Genomic DNA, 17,323 nt, shown 5'->3' on the forward strand with positions numbered 1-17,323 from the left:
CCTGTAAAAAGTAAAAAAATATAATAAAAAGTTCTTCAATAAAAGTATGAAGTGTAACAAAAACAAAAATGCCCCTTTCCCAATAAAAGCCCTGTATTGTCACCAAAAAAGATCAAAGACACAAATCATATACATCATAGGTATTGCCACATCTGTAATGACGTGTACTATAAAACTATAATGTAAATTATCCCGCACGGTGAACGCCATAAAAAAAAAATCAAAAAAAGCGCAAAATTCGCCAATTTTGGTACAAATAGCGGAATAAAAAAGATCAAAATCTAGCAGGTAGCACAAAAAAGATACCAATAAAAAGTAAAGCTCATCCCGCAAAAAATAAGCCCTCACTCAATGGCGTCGGACGAAAAATATAAAAGTTACGGCTGTTGGAAAATGAATGGCAGAAAAATAATTTTGCTCAGAAAAGGAAAAAGAACATAGAAAGCCATATAAAATGGGTATCGCCATAATCGTACCGACCCACAGAATAAATAGAACATCACTTTTACCGCACAGTGTACACCATAAAAAAAAAGCCAGAAATTTTCCAGTTTTTCACAATATTTTGAAGTTTTTCACAAAAAATGCTTCATGTGTCAACAAAAATGGCAGTTATATAAAGTTCAATATAAAGTTATATAAAGTACAATATGTCACAAAAAAACTCAATCGCTCTGCTCAGAAAAAGCGTTCTAAAGTTATTACCATTTAAAGAGATATATGTCAAATAAAAAAGAGCCTGGTCATTGAGGTAAAAAATGTCGGTCCTTAAGGGTTTAAGTACCAGGATGCAAGGGCATATCGTCCTTAGCAGATTAAAGTAATATTGTGCAAAAAAGTGTGCAAATATACTCCGCTATCTAGGTGTCGTAGATTGTAGGAAGTTCGTTGTGGCCCATTTTCCTCTAGTTGCATCCTTTTAAAAATTAATGCAATTAAGGTTTTATTCACATCAGCGTTGGGCCAATCCATTATGAAATGTCCATTATTGTCACATAACTGGGGTCATTCTTAACGGATCTAAAAAAACGACGTTAACGGAGATTAAAGATTTTGTTAAAGTGCAACTGTCACCAAGAACATGCTTGTGAAGCTGCACAAACAGTGCACTAGGGCTTCACAAGCATATTTTTGCCAAACTGTTGTAAATAAATTAGGCTGCTTTAAAGGGGTACTCCGGGGAAAACCTTTTTTCTTTTAAATCAACTGGCTCCGGAAAGTTAAACAGATTTGTAAATGACTTCTATTAAAAAAATCTTAATCCTTCCTGTACTTATTAGCTGCTGAATACTACAGAGGAAATTCTTTTCTTTTTGGAATGCTCTCTGATGACATCACGAGCACAGTGTTCTCTGCTGACGTTATAATAATAAGTCTTTATTTATTGTTGTCCTTAGTGGGATTTGAACCCAAGGCCACAGCACTGCAAGGCAGCAGTGCTAACCACTGAGCCACGATGCTGCCCTTTGCATACATCTGCTATGCACGGTTGCTAAAATGGACAGAGATGTCAGCAGAGAGCACTGTGCTCGTGATGTCATCAGTGTTCCAAAAAGAAAGGAATTTCCTCTGTAGCATTCAGCAGCTAATAAGTACTGGAAGGATTAAGATTTTTTAATAGAAGTAATTTACAAATATGTTTAACTTTCTGGCAACAGTTGATTTAAAAGAAAAAAGGTTTTCACTGGAGTACCCCTTTATAATTCCTCCATGAGCTGGACCAACAGTCAGGTGGAGCCCGGGGTCTGCTCGCTCCAGGGATGCACCTCCTCTCTCCAGCTACGTCACGCACAGGGCTCATCTGCCTGCGGGGGCCCTGTGTAGCTCTACTGAGCACGCTCTGGCTGTCAATCAACTGCGCAAGGTAAACAGGGAAAAGCGGTGCAGCTTTAAATCAATGCACTGCAGTGGCTTTTACGGTGCCATAGGCCGCCGCCACCACCCGCTTCTCTCCCCCTACCTGTCAGGGTGGTCTGGGCCATCCATCCTTCCTGTAGTGTCCGGCGGCATTCCGGGTGGAGGGTGAACTGGTCCGGGCTGTCCTTCTCCGGGGGTCCTCTTCTCCACTCCGGGCAGGCTCCGACCTAGTAACTCAGCATAGACGCCGCTGCGCAGTGACGCCCGTGCGCAGCGACGCACCTGACGTCACGGCGTAGCGGCGTCTATGCAGCGTACTAGGCCGGAGCCTGCCCGGAGTGGAGAAGAGGACCCCCGGAGAAGAAGGACAGCCCGGACCGGTTCACCCTCCACCCGGAATGCCATCGGACACTACAGGAAGGATGGATGGCCCGGACCACCCCCATTACGGGTAAGTTTAATTTTTTTTATTGACTCGGAGGGTGGGGTAGGGGCCCGACCGGTATAGCGGTATGGGCAAAAATCCATACCGTGGGAGAAAAAAAAACGGTATCCGGTTCATACCGGTATACCGCCCAGCACTACGGTGGGGGGTGCGACGCGGTGCGGTGGGTCGGGGGGGGGGGGGCATGCCATTATCGGCAAGGTAATTTGCGATACCAATAATGCCCAAAATCGTGATTATCGGCCGATAATATCGGCCATACAGATAATCGTTCGATCCCTAATCTTAATTGTGTACGTTTATTATAGGTATTGTACAGTGAATACAAGCTATGTGTAAAGGTTATTAGGATGTTTAAACTGTATAGGACCTTCATGTGATATAGTCATGTAATATGTTATCACCTGATACCCAGAGCTCCAGAGGCAAAGGCAACCAGCTACCAATGGGCTTTAATCCAGCCCCCTGATATATAAAGGGCTGTAGTCTTAACACTAGCTCTTCTCTTCTTCTCACTTCACATCCTGGACAGTAAAGCACCAGTCCTGTACAAGTCCAGTCCAGTACAGATAGGCCAAAGCCTACAAGTCTCATCTATGTCTACAAGTCAAGTCTCTACTGTCCCCACCAAAGTCATAACAGTAGCACAGTGGCCTGCATCATCATTATTACTACTACAAGTCCAAGCAAGCCTGAGAGGTTCCCTGGGACACAATCACCTCTGTGGAAGTTGTCTATCTTCAAGAAATGTTATACTGCCTTCTTCAATAAAGTTCCAGTTGCATCAAAACCTGCTTTGGACTCATTTAATTTATGCCGTTTCTGGGTTAGTGGTCTGCGGTGCCCTACACCATACAACCACATGCTGGCGTCACGAACACTACAAGGGATTATACTACCATCTGTCCCTGGGCTATTACCACCTGCCCCTACTACTACCTGCACTACACCACCCGGGTACCACAAAATTATATGATCACTAAAAATCCATGCCAACCTTATTATCACCCAATATTGTCAGCAGGAGCGTATCCATACAAATCAAGAAGCCTCTCAGAAATTCTGTTGCAGCAGAGTACCATTGTTTTCAATGGTATTCTGATGGACCATGCACACGGCTGAATTTCTGCAGCGGAAATTGCGGTTCCGTATGAAAATGCATTTCCGAGTGGTCCTAGAGCCACCGGATTATGTAAATTTGCAGAATGTCGTCCCCCCCCCCCATGTTTTCCACAGTGTTAACATAGCCTTATGGTTTTGGTTTTTTACCCATGCCAGGGAAATAATGGCAAGAAGACTGCAGAGCCTCCTCGGTTTTGTGTCTATACCTTTATATGGCTAAGGCCAAGGTTTCACATGTATTACAGGTACAAATCCTGGCCTAGCTGCTGGTCTGATGCCTGGAACTGACAGATGTCATTGTGGGACCCACAGTCAGGCCATAATACGCCCATGTGAAACCAGCCTAGAAGAGACACGTCAAGAACCACTTGGTGTGAACATTCCCGTAAAGTGACCACAGCAAATTTTTTATAGATTTTTTTTTTTTTGCATGGGGGCTCTTTTTTCTTATAAGAAGATTTAACATTTTGCCACCCACTGGTCCTCTTAAAGCAAGATTATAAGACCTCCACACTGAGGATATCAGGACATGCTACATGCGCCAGCAGTGTATACATGGCTACAGCACTGGATGACACGTTATCTTTCGGGCGGGCTGCCAGTGACATTTCTATTTCCAGCCTGGAGTTTAGTTCCTTCTATTGTCCTGACTCTTGTCTGTACTTCCTCTACCTCTGCCCCTTGTGCAGCTTCTCTCCTGTGATCTCTAACTGGTGTATACTGTGTAATCAGCAGGCTGTGTATACAAGAAGAGGGCGAGTCCGGTCAGTGACCAGCAGAGAGTGCCCATGACAACGACGACTGACTGGGAAGCTTTCATGTCCTGTTCTCACACCTAAAGTCTACTGTATTTAGTGTCTCCATCTACATGATCTGACTTAGAAGCAATACAGTAATGTGACCACTAGGGATTCTGTTCTATTAGTTAAATGAGTTATCCAGTATAAGAAACGTATCCCGTATCTGCAGAAGAGGGGATAAGTGTCAGATAGCCAAGGGCCTGACTGATTGGACCCCTGTGATTGACCACAAATTCTGTATCTCCGGCTCTCCCATAGAGACGCATAGAGGGGGCATGATGGCCACAACTTTGTGCCGTGGTCAACACACTTCATTCATGCAGAGAGCTGGGGTGCCGGGCAGGAGAGCGCGGGGGGTCCCATCTGTCAGACCCCCCACGATCTGACACTTATCCCTTCTTCTGCGGATAGGGGATACGTTTTTTGATACGGGACTACTACTAATAAATCATGGTGTTCAAAACCTCAGCATCCTCCACCCAAATCTTTGCTAGGGAGACCTCCTGATGAAGGAAATGATACAAAGTACAAGATGAGGGTATCAAACTGTTAGCTCCCCCAAATCAGGGATTGTGATACATTGTGTGTATGATAGAAAGTAGGAATGTCACAATAACATCTTATTAAGACCAAGTACAGTTATTGTTTTAATGTCATGTGACAGCAGAGACTGTTCTTGACTCTGTAAAGCCTTAGGTTAAAGTCGAACATGAGGCCCTCCCTGATGCTTAGAATTAAAATGATATGCCCCCAGTAGTTAAGTAGGGAATCCCCCCCTATAAGGTTGAAGCCCCCACAAAATAGGCAAGCAGGGAATCACCCCTATAAAGGTAGAAGACCCCAGTAGTTAGGTAGTCAGGTAGGGGGGGGGGTACCTCCTATTAGGTAAATGCCCATTAAGTACTTTTCTCTAATAATTTAAAATTATAAAAATCCCACTAACCTTCTCACTACTCCTGTGCTGAACCCTCTGCATCCTCCGCTCTGTTCGTGGTGAAGGACCTTCTCCTACAAGCTAGAGTAGTGCAGGACCTGCCACACTATAATTTTCATCATTGTGTAGCAGGCTCTGGATAATGGAGCAGACGATAAAGAGACCCCACGGGAAGGTAAGAGGGATTTTTTTTAATGGTCTGTGGGTATTAGGGGACATTTGCATGAGTAGAAGTACTCTGTAAATGTCCGATATTGGCGCCTATACAGAAACCAGTATGGGTATCGGGACATCCCTATGGAAGGTTAGAGATTGAACTCCTAAAGACAGGGATGATGGGAGTGATACATCACGTGTGAGATGGGTAGATTAGGAATGATGGTAGCGATACATTAGCCCTCATCTATCACTAATTCATGTTTTGGTTCTTTTTTCAATTTCTATATTAAATTTCTAGTGTGTTTTTGCTCATATTCATGAACTTTTTTTCTGATGTCTTGAACTTTTCACGCATTCCACATGCATCCAAACAATTTAATTTATTTAATCTCTCTTAGAAGTGAAAGATCAAAGTGGAAAAAAGCTGCCAAAAATACAGCAAACAATTTAACAAATGACTCCGATTGTGAGAAAGTAGTAAGCCGCGCCCACATATAAGAAAAACAGCTGAAAGTGACAACTTTCTTGGAAATTACAGGAAATTGTGACACACAACGTTAATAAATAAAGTGAAATGAATGTCCCCAAAATGTATACAGAAATCCAAAAGTAAATAAGGGCCACTGTGGGAGGAGATAGGGATGATGGGAATAAAACAGTGAAGTTTCTGAGGACAGGGATGATATGTGTGATAGAAATTAGATTGTGAGCTTCTGGGATCAGGGATTATGGGAGTGATACGTTATGCAAGGTAGGTGGGGCCCCCTGGACCTTGTTAAAAGGGTTATCCAATGTTTTGCAAAAATGAAATATCCTGCTGGGGGGAAAAAAAACAAGAAAAAAAAAAACAGCCTATACTCAGTCTTCTCTCCTTTCTACATCCAAGAAGAACGATCAATACAGGACCTGCCTACTGAGCCAATAACTGATTAAGATGAGACACTACTTAGGCCAAAGCTCTCATCTCAGATGCAGGAACAAAAAGATTGGGGGACCAAACGGGAGCCACGGGGAACCAGGACTAGGTAAGTATGGAACTAGGTTAGTTTTTTTTTTGTCCCTGCCCAAGCAGGATATACATGTTTGCAAAATGCTGGATAACCCCTTTCAATATTATTGTTCCTGTATCTGCATTGCATTGCCATATTGGTGGGATTTACTTTGTATAGGATTACAGGCCTTATTGTATGATTACTTATAGTGTGCAGTGCTGCGTCACAGTCTTTCTTGTTTATATACACATATGCTTTGTATGTAAAGACTGTCTGCGGCTAGTGGCGCCTGAAAAGATAGATCTATGGTATTATTGCTGGCTGCTGTTTCTGCACATTCAGGTTTGTCTGTCATGGTGCCCAGGCATAACCAGGTACTGTGACTGCCAGCGGCCTGGGTGGGCGCAGCCATTTTACACTTCTCGAAGACCTGTTATAAAGAGATGCAAACGGACATGTGCCAGTGCACCTCTGCTGCCGACTAGCTGAATGAGCCCTGTGACCAGCCATATGGTCACAAGAAGTGCAAAGGTGCAATGTTGCACCCAGCTGTGGACAGAGACCTGCATTGTAAAAGTGACAGGTTGTGGTGGTGCCGAGAAAGAAGAGTCAGATTGGAGCCATGTTTGGGGTACCTAAAGATACTGTGGTGGCCTGTCTATCCTGTTCCTCCTTTGCTGGTCATGTCATGGACTTTTCTGGGATCCAGAGAGACTTCAAGGTACAGGCCGTTGTTTCCGAATGCACAGGAGACTGGTAATCAGCAAACAGTAATATTTAATTAAGACTATGTTGACACATCGGAATATTTGCAGGGGTCGGCAGAACATTCCGGTGCTAGGACCACTCTGAAATGCATTTCCTAGCGGATTCCACCTAAAGAATTAACATGTCCACAGGAATTTGAATTTCCACAACAGATGTTTCTGGCTCGGAAATTCTGCTTTGAGTGTAGCAGAATCCCTTTGAAAACAATGTGGCTGTAACGAAATTTCTGAGCAGAATTTTTCTGCTGGATTCCACTCGGAAATTCCATTGTGTGAACAAGCCTCTCCAGGGATGATGGGAGTAGTTAATTGCATGTTACACAGCAATAATAGATTGTAAGGGGTGATGGAAGTGAACATTACATGTGATCAAAAAATTAGATTGTGATCCCCTGGGGTGAACATTACAAGTGATAGGGAAACCATAAGCTCCACTTTCATGTAGAGGGGCCCCAGGGTGATCAAGAATGATAAGGATCAGAGAGAAGAGTCAGAGGTTTTATAGAATTTATTGCAGTAAATTGTCAGTGCCAGCCTCCGAGGAACCAAATCTCGCTACATCAGGGGTGAGTAACAGACCATCTGCTGTAAATTTCAGGGGGCTTAAATACTCTGTGGAGCTGTGCAAATAAGAGTGTAAAGAGTGTCCTGGTGAAAAAAAAAAAAAGAGCCTTCTGTAGCAACATGCTGTCCAGCGGCAAGACTATTACAACTGGTGCGGAGTGTGGCGGAAGCAGATGCGGTGGTGCCAGGTGATGCACTGCAGGGGTGGGGGAAACTGCTGGAGGGACCGAGGATGGGGAAAACGATGCTCAGGAATATTCGGGCTCAAAAACAAGACTCTGCTGGTACGATCTAGAGGTATTGTACGGGAAGACAACACAGAGGCTGTGCAGGAACACAGTGGGCTGCAGGTATAGGAAGGGTGGGGGGGGGGGGGGGGAAGTCACATAACAGTCCATTGCAACACTGTGCAATCCTTGCCACCAACGGAGATGAGAGCGCTGTCATTGTGCAGGAATCTGACACGGGTGACGTGACTGCTGTGACCGCTGTACTTATAACTGGGGGCCTGAAAAAAGAGAGAGAAGGACACTAGTGAGAAAGATAGTGGTCTATGAACTGTGGACCTGTGGCTGTTGCAAAGCTACAACTCCCAGCATGCCCGGACAGCCAACGGCTGTCCGGGCATGCTGGAAGTTGTGGTTTTGCAACAGTTGGAGATCCGCAGTTTATTGGCCTAGATTCTTTAGCTATGTGTATCATGTCTGAGACTGCAGAATACTGATATGATGCCATTTGCCATTTGACTGACGAAGGGGTGTCCCATCATGCCTCTGTATGATGTAGACATCTCTAGAACCAGTACATGGCGCATCATATTCTTGGCTCTTACCCTGGGCACCACGCTCGGAAAATTGTATAGGCGCACCCCTCCAAAATCATCTCCTGTGGCTACCAGTTTTCGGTCATGTGACTTGATTACCGAATTGATGTCAGTTCCGTCTGCTCCATCTGGCCAAATGCCTGGAACGAGAAAGTAGTCAAATAAGGGACAGTGTCACGTGTACAGTCCAAGAAGGAGTCAATGACTTCATTATTCATATATATATATATATATAACGCACACAGATTCCACAGCGCTGTACACTCAAATTGATCCCTGTCCCCATTGAGTCTCACAATCTAAATATAAATACTGTAAAGAGCTTCCATTATTGTCATCTAACCCCTCTGTGCAGTAAATGTTGCAGCTGGTGGCAAGCAGGGACTCAACAGGAGGCATATGCACTACTTTTCCTGAGGTGCACGCACTGAATTGCATTTCCCTGTATAGAAAGGTTTACTGCGAGTCCGTAGTAAACTGCGAGCTTGGGCTCTGCTCCCCGATTGGGTGGGACGCTAGTGTGGTAGCTTGGGGGTGTAGGGTATATGGGGTGTAGCTGTGTGATACTTTAATGGGGTCTGTTTAACCCTTTCTACTCGTGACGCCAGGGTGAGGGCTCCTCTGCAATGCTTGTCCTACCGCCACCCTTCCCAAGAGAGATAGGGAGGTAGGAAATAATTTAATGTCGACAACAGGAGAGTTTGCTGAAAACAGTTGGAACTTTAAAGATTTTATGCAAGCTTTATAACCGGAACAGTCTCTGTACAAGCAAAGTCTCTTAGATATTGACAGTGGTTGGGACCTTAAGCGTTTTAGAGTCCATAGACTGATATGCGCTGTTCCGCTGGATTTAGGGGATTTAGTTGAGGTCCAGCAGTCACGCTAGCTTTAGCAGGGATTCAGTTTAAGACTCACGTTTTGAGTTCACGCTGAGGCCAGCAGGCTTCAGGCCTAGGGTTGTCTTTGCAAGTTGCACGGATCTGTCCTCTCTGATAGTCCAGAACCCAAGAGAGCGATCATTGGCTGCAGCTCCCTTATATGGGCTGGGGCTGGCCTTAAGCTGATTGGTCCAATACTTCTGTCAATTATCTGTACAAAGAGTTATGGGTAATCCTGTGACCCATGGACCTCCAAAGGTCCTCCAACATACTATAGAGGAAGTAACATAGTCACATGACCGAAGGTCCTGCGACACTACCAAGGTAAGCATACTAATATACATTATATTATACATACATATACCGTATATACTCGAGTATAAGCCGACCCGAATATAAGCCGAGGCCCCTAATTTCACCCCAAAAACCCAGGAAATGTTATTGACTCGACTATAAGCCTAGGGTGGGAAATACATCACCCCCCCATGTCATCATCCAGACCCCCGTCATTAACACCCCCCGTCATCATCCCCGTCATTATCACCCTGTCATCATCCGCCCCTGTCATCATCCGCCCCTGTCATCATCCCCTTCGTCATCATCCCCTTCGTCATCATCCCCCCCCCCCCCCCATCATCACCGCCTGTCAATCCCTTCCCCAGTGGTCTTCAACCTGCGGACCATCAGATGTTGCAAAACTACAACTCCCAGCATTGTAGTTTTGAAACATCTGGGAGGTGAGTAGAAAACTAAAGGGGGTCTGGATGATGACGAAGGCCCGGCAGTGGTCTTCAACCTGCGGACCTCCAGATGTTTCAAAACTACAACTCCCAGCACTGAGAAGGGATTGACAGGGGGAGAGTTCACCCGAGTATAAGCCGAGGGGGGCGTTTTCAGCACGAAGAATCGTGCTGAAAAACTCTGCTTATACTCGAGTATATACGGTACATATATATACACATTTAAACATTACAAAATTAGAAAAGAGAAAGGCGACTAGGGGTTGTCCCACCTCGGGGACCCTACCTGAACGTAGTAACTCTGGGCACAATGAGATGTATTTTGTGCACAGGTTAGGAGATGCTCTACTAAACGGTTCCTGGAAGGCCAAAATCCATAGAAAGTTACTATATTGATGACACTATTGTAGATTGCACTGTAGTGGTGTGAATAGGCAAGAATTTGGCGATACGATACGTATCGCGATAAAATATATGGCGATATATCCCGATTCTGTTTACGGGACGATATATCGCGATATATTCCAATTCTGTCTCAAAAACAATGTCTTTTACACTTTTATTAAAACTAAAAAAATTTTTTTATACACTTAGACTTTTAGGAGGATTCCTCAGACAGATTAATAGAGTTCTATTGAACTCCATTGATCTGTGATCCATTGATAGAGCCTAGTCAAGCCAGGCTCTATCAATGACAGAGCCACGTGACAGCAGGAAGCAGAGGTAAGCCCTCCGGCTACCTCCACAGTGGATCGCCCGCCCGTGATCGAGCTGCGGGGGGGGGGGGCGATCCACCTCACTAGCCCACCAGGGAGCATTCACAGATCCCTTTAGATGCCACTGTCAGCTTTGACAGCGGCGATCTAAAGGGTTAATAGCCAGCCGCGGCAATCGCCGCATGCTGGCTATTAGCGGTGGCCCCGGCTACTGAGAACAGCTGGGGGCTGCAGAGCATGGAGCGGGCAGGAGTCCAGAGCCCGCTCCATACAGACTGCTGAGCGCCGCATGCTGGATATTATCGGTGGTGATACATCAGCGGCCCTCGGCTACTAAAATCAGCCGGGGGCCGCAGAGTACGGAGCGGGCACGAGCCGGGAGCCCTCTCCATACACCCAGAGCGACGCCGCGTCAGATCCGGCCCTGCTTGCACGAGCCGGAAAAATTCACCTGCCCGGCGCCCGGAACAGCATGTCCCGGGGGTCAAGAGATACAAATTCCACATCCCTAAAAGGATCGATTCAAAAATATTTTGAATAGATTCAGTATCGCCAAATGAAAAATCGCGATAATTGTGCAAATCGATTTTTTTTTCTTACATCCCTATTGCACTGTAGGTTATTAAACCAAGGGGACTTGTTGTATATTTTTAATCCAATCGGGCCACTAGGGGTAGATTCTTATAATACCGTAATTGCGTTACACCAGTGTTTCCCAACCAGTGTTCCTTTACCTGTTGCAAAACTACAACTCCCAGAATGCCCGGACAGCCTTTGGCTGTCCGGGCATGCTGGGAATTGTAGTTTTGCAACAGCTAGAGGCGCACTGGTTTGGTACACGGCTTTACATAGTGTTGCACCTTTCCCTATATGCATTTCTTCTACTTGGACCATCAACTGCTTAACCTCAAAGATAAACCTTGTTTTATTCTTTTTTTTATTTTTTTATTTTATTTTTTTATTATTTTTTTTTGCTTTGTGCACTGAGCTTAGGTTTTACAAGTCAGCCCCTGGCAAAAAAAAAGGGGGAAGACCTTCTTTACTGCAATACTGAACCATAGTGAGGTGACAATTGCAACTGCATACGTACAGAGGCTGGCAGAAGGAGACATGTTAATGTTCATGTTGTGAAAAAAGGACTTGGGCTTGAAACGCGTTGCATGCTTGAGGCTTATTTTTTTTAACTTTTTTGTCTTGTCTGGAGACTAAATAAAGTTCTGAAAAAATAAAATGTTTTCTTTCTTGCACTGGATTTGTATGCAGGACTTTCTGGATTTTAGTTATCTAAAAGACTCAAGGGCGCCCTCTGCAGCAGGAGGAATGACATGAGGGACGACTCTGCTGGAAAAAAGGACACTCTCTATATGGCCAATAGTGGGCAACATCTACACCATATTTCTACACCAGTGGTCTCCAAACTGTGGACCTCCCTATGTTGCATAACTACAACGCTCAGCATGCCCATGCTGCGAGTCGTAGTTTTGCAACAACTGGATATTCACAGTTTGGAGACCGCTGGTGTAGACTCATGGTGCAGTACCTCATGTCATTCTTACTTCTGCAGAGGGCGCTCGAGTCTTTTGGAAAACTACAATCCAGAAAGTCCAGCATACAACTCCAGTGCAAAAAAAAAAAAACACAAACAAACTTTTTTTGGAACTTTTCGGTGTCCAGTATCTATTCTGTATCCTGCAAGTAAAAAAAAGCAGCAAGCATGCAACGCGTTTTAAGCGTAAATTCTTGGGGGTAGGGTTGGCTCTAGTCTGCAGTAGTAATATAATCTATATGGGTGGTATTTATTATGCGTTTTACTCCGGTTTTTCGGCGGTTCCTTGGCGCATATGTCTTGCGTCTTTGTGGTTTTGCGACTTTGCTTGCGACAATCGGTTTCCGTCATAACTCATGTTGAACCGAAATGTAGCGCGGCATAGCTACTTTGGCTGCAGTAGAAGCGAATTTATTATCTGCGCCAAACTAGGATTGTCGCAAAGTGTTTCACTTTTCCCGCAACTTAGGCACATCGGGCCGCCATGAAATTACATGTCCAGGAAAATCGCCTAAATCTGCCCTCTCCACATAACCCTTATTTGTGTTAAACTGGCAAACCATAAAGCTCTCTAGGTACCCCATTAAGTAAGATGCAATGTTAAAGGAGTAGTCCAGTGGTGAACAACTTATCCCCTATCCTAAGGATAGGGGATAAGTTTGAGATCGCGGGGGGTCCGACCGCTGGGGCCCCCTGCGATCTCCTGTACGGAGCCCCGACAGCCCGCGGGAAGGGGGCGTGTCGACCTCTGCACGAAGCGGCAGCCGACACGTCCCCTCAATACAACTCTATGGCAGAGCCGAAGCGCTGCCTTCGGCAATCTCCTGCTCTGCCATAGAGATGTATTGAGGGGGCGTGTCGGCCGCCGCTTCGTGCGGAGGTCGACACCCGCTATCTGGCCGGAGAGCCTGGCCCCCGTACAAAGAGATCGCAGGGGGCCCCAGTGGTCGGACCCCCCACGATCTCAAACTTATCCCCTATCCTTAGGATAGGGGATAAGTTTTTCACCACTGGACTACCCCTTTAAAGGTTGGCGTTTTTGCATGACTTGAGGCATATGTGTTTCAGATATATGTATATTTCTTTTTCATTGCCTAGAATTGAATCTTTTTTTTTTGTGGTACAAATGTATCTAATTACTTGTTAAATAGCGTAAAATATAGTTTCTTTTTGCTCTCCATGTTTAATTATTAATCAAAATTTCAATATACATATATACATCTATTTCTTACGAGATATATTAATATTTCTCGATAAATATATTTTGGTCAATTAAGAAAGTTCGTTAGGGAAGAACAGCTAACAGGCAAATTAGCGAGTGACATGCTTAACATAACAAACATTACATGTTGCAAAACCAACAAGCTTCATTAACAAACTAATTCCTACCGAAACACACGATAAAAAGCCGCAAAGAACGTAGTTTAGAAGCGCGGGAGTTCTGGCGGCCATTCCTGACTGGAAAACGCGGTCTAATGTGGTTTTCGGGACTTGCGCCAAAGTTATTAACTGACGTGCGACAATTGATAAATTTGGCGCACGTCCGTAAAAACAACGCAAAAAAAAGGAGGGTAAAATATGATAAGGCACGGCAACTATTGATAAATACCCCCCCTATATGTTGGATGGGGAAGAGCCATCACACAGCAAAAATGGTTCACGAATCAGTGGACACTCACCCAGAACATGGAAGCTCAGTGTGCATGCTGCATTTTCCCACTCTACGTTGCGTATATTCTCTGCGCTGACAATCTGCTTCCCAGATTCGGGGTCCCCTGGGAGGAAAGAAAAGTCAGTATATCAGTATTATTCCTGCTCAGGGGGGTCCATTCAGCGTCCTGACCACTCACTGATAGGCCCAAAGTAGCTTGTCACCACACCAATCCTGCCACATGAGACCATACGGACACCACCCATTATCTGAAGCCAAGAAGACATGGGGGGGGGTATTTATCAAAGGATGTGTCTTTTTTAACGTAACTTTGGCGCAGTGTCTTTTTGCGCCAAAGTTTGGCGCATCTTCTCCACTATCATTTTTACAACTTTCTCAAAATCACACGGTCCTGTGTGCGATTTCAACTTTAGTCAGTAATTCACCATTTGCGCCAATTTTGGCACAAATCCTGTTTTTTTTGGCGCAAATCACCGCCAAGAAATTTTGCACTTGGAAAACACACTTAGCAATGTAAGAAAATGTAAAGGTGTCAAAATACATTAAAAAGGGCTGCTCAATACTATCCTGAGGAACCTTCACCCTCCATTGAGCCAGCATTAGACATGGCCGCAGAGGTTCAGGAAAGGTAAGCACTAAAGCAGTGGTCTCCAACCTGCGGACCTCCAGATGTTGCAAAACTACAACTCCCAGCATGCCCGGACAGCCAACGGCTGTCCGGGCATGCTGGGAATTGTAGTTTTGCAACATCTGGAGGTCCGCAGGTTGAAGACCACTGCCCTAAAGTAACCAAAAAAAAAAAAATACTCAAGTTGAAAATAAAATCCATTCCACATGGTGGCTATAAGCCCCACAAAAGAAAATAACTCATGTCGCTTGCTGATATACTGCAGGAGGGACTCCGAAATGGCTGCTCTACAGGGTAAAATACGCGTCCTCTGTGGTGGTAACTTCTGTGTGAAAGGCGCTGCGAACGGCTGATTTCAACATTTGAGCCAAAATTACTAACAACTTGCACCAAATGATAAATTTGGTGCATGTCCACGAAAACCAAAGTGAAAAAAAAAAAAGGGTAAAAAGAAACTGTCAACAGGCAAAATTGATAAATACCCCCATGGTCTGTAACATCTATTCCTTAAAGGGGTAGTCCAGTGGTGAAAAACTTATTCTCTATCCTAAGGATAGGGGATAAGTTTGAGATCGCGGGGGGGGGGGGGGTTCGACCACTGGGGCCCCCTGCGATCTCTCTGTACGGGCCTCCGGCTCTCCGGCCAGATAGCGGGTGTCGACCTCCACACGAAGCGGCGGCCGACACGCCCCCTCAATACATCTCTATGGCAGAGCCGGAGATTGCCGAAGGCAGCGCTTCGGCTCTGCCATAGAGTTGTATTGAGGGGGCGTGTCGGCCGTCCCTTTCTTGCGGAGGTCGACACGCCCCCTTCCCGCGGGCTGTCGGGGCTCCGTACAGGAGATCGCAGGGAGGCCCCAGCGGTCGGACCCCCCGCGATCTCAAACTTATCCCCTATCATAAGTTGTTCACCACTGGGTCACCACTGGACTACTCCTTTAAGGGATTCCTGTAGTGGGGCAGGTGAGGGTACAGAGCATAGACTCTGAGACATGGCACCCTGAGGATCATTATACTCACAATAGAGAATTTCGTAGTCGCCGCTGTTGGTCATGAAGCTAGAGCTGTCCGATGCCCAGTCCAGGTGTGTGATATAGCTGGAGTGACCCTGCAGGGAGGAGAAACAAGACGATGGTTACGTATAATACTTAGTATGTACCGTACACAAGACTAGAGGTGCAGCCAGCGCGGCACATGCATCTTCCTCCGCACTCACCGAACACTTTCCCACCCTCCTGTACTCTCGTCCCTCTTCAGCCACTTCATACAGGTAAATAAAGTTGTCATGTGACCCCACTGCCAAATACTGGCCATCTGTGGGATAAAAAGATGGTAAAGTACAGGGATACTCAGAGAGAGAAGAAGCATATGTGTATGGCATGGGATGGGAAGCTTACCAGGACTGTAGCTGATGGCACTGATCTGTTCACCTGCATCCGAAAATGTTGTCACTATAACGTGGGACTGAGCGTCCAAGACCAGGAACCTGTGAGATAAGAAACGATATGAGAAAGAGCTGCAAGGAAGAATGGCCACTCGGAGCCCCTGTATGCAACGTGGAGGACTGTCACCCAACTGCATATGGACTGTGACCAAACCGTATATGGACTATCAGTGCACTGTATATGGACTGTCACTAATCTCTGCATATACTAAGGGGGGCTATCACTTGTCTCTACATAAATAGAAGGTGGGATTGTAACTTAAAGGGGTATTCCAGGAAAATACTTTTTTTTATATATCAACTGGTTCCAGATTTGTAAATTACTTCTATTAAAAAATCTTAATCCTTTCAGGACTGATGAGCTTCTGAAGTTAAGGTTGTTCTTTTCTGTCTAAGTCCTCTCTGATGACACGTGTCTCTCGGGAACCGCCCAGTTTAGAAGCAAATTCCCATAGCAAACCCCTCTTCTAAACTGGGCGGTTCCCGAGACACGTGCCATCAGAGAGCACAGAAAAGAAGAACCTTAACTTCAGAAGCTCATAAGTAGTGAAAGGATTAAGATTTTTTAATAGAAGTAATTTACAAATCTGTTTAACTTTCTGGATTATTATATATATATATATATATATATATATATATATATATATATATATATATATATATATATATATATATATATACACATACATATATATTATATATAAAAATAAATAAATAATGTGTTTTCCTGGATAACCCCTTTAAGGCTGGTCTTGCAGCAAGAGGAGGTGATAGTTAATAGTATTATGCAAATAGAGAAAAGATCTCGGCACCGGTACCTGATAGCTGATAGTTGCGGGTGTATAAACGGGATTACTGTACTAGTTGCATGGGGGTGCAGAGTACTGTTTTGAGACACAGTGTTGAAAGTCCCGAAAAATAGAAAAAAACACTGCACAGCACTCACCCTTTACAGCAACGTGTCTTGGTTTATTCTAAGTCCAATAGTACAAAGGATCGTGGGGGGGGGGGGGAGGAAAGGAAAGCGGGCTCAGCCGAGCCCGAGTCGCAACGGCTCCGTGTCGCGGCACAAAAACGCTTGGTCACGCCAAGGCGTGACCAAGCGTTTTTTTGCCGCGAAACGGAGCTGTTGCGACTCGGGCTCAGCTGAGCCCGCTTTCCTTTCCTCCCCCCCACCATCCTCTGTACTATAGGACTTAGAATAAACAAAGACACGTTGCTGTAAAGGGTGAGTGC

At 45.1% G+C, this 17,323-nt stretch overlaps 2 protein-coding genes across 14 annotated transcripts in view; one reads left to right on the forward strand and one right to left on the reverse strand.

Moving 5' to 3' along the window:
- The window catches only part of GIPR (gastric inhibitory polypeptide receptor), a 265,555-nt gene that overhangs the window by 118,157 nt on the left and 130,075 nt on the right, over positions 1-17,323 (forward strand). The gene's annotated exons all lie outside the window — the stretch shown is intronic.
- EML2 (EMAP like 2) overlaps positions 7,567-17,323 on the reverse strand; it is a 36,751-nt gene continuing 26,994 nt past the window's right edge. For all 4 annotated transcript variants that reach the window (XM_056540683.1, XM_056540685.1, XM_056540684.1 and 1 more), the window contains 6 exons: positions 16,041-16,129; positions 15,860-15,957; positions 15,664-15,751; positions 14,023-14,118; positions 8,473-8,603; positions 7,567-8,148 (listed from right to left, as the gene is read on the reverse strand). In XM_056540683.1, coding sequence (XP_056396658.1) covers positions 8,023-8,148; positions 8,473-8,603; positions 14,023-14,118; positions 15,664-15,751; positions 15,860-15,957; positions 16,041-16,129 — 628 coding nt within the window. In that variant the 3' untranslated portion in view covers positions 7,567-8,022. The remainder of the gene's footprint in view (positions 8,149-8,472; positions 8,604-14,022; positions 14,119-15,663; positions 15,752-15,859; positions 15,958-16,040; positions 16,130-17,323) is intronic.

This window comes from Hyla sarda, chromosome 9, assembly GCF_029499605.1.
Source record: "Hyla sarda isolate aHylSar1 chromosome 9, aHylSar1.hap1, whole genome shotgun sequence".
Lineage (NCBI taxonomy): Eukaryota > Metazoa > Chordata > Amphibia > Anura > Hylidae > Hyla > Hyla sarda.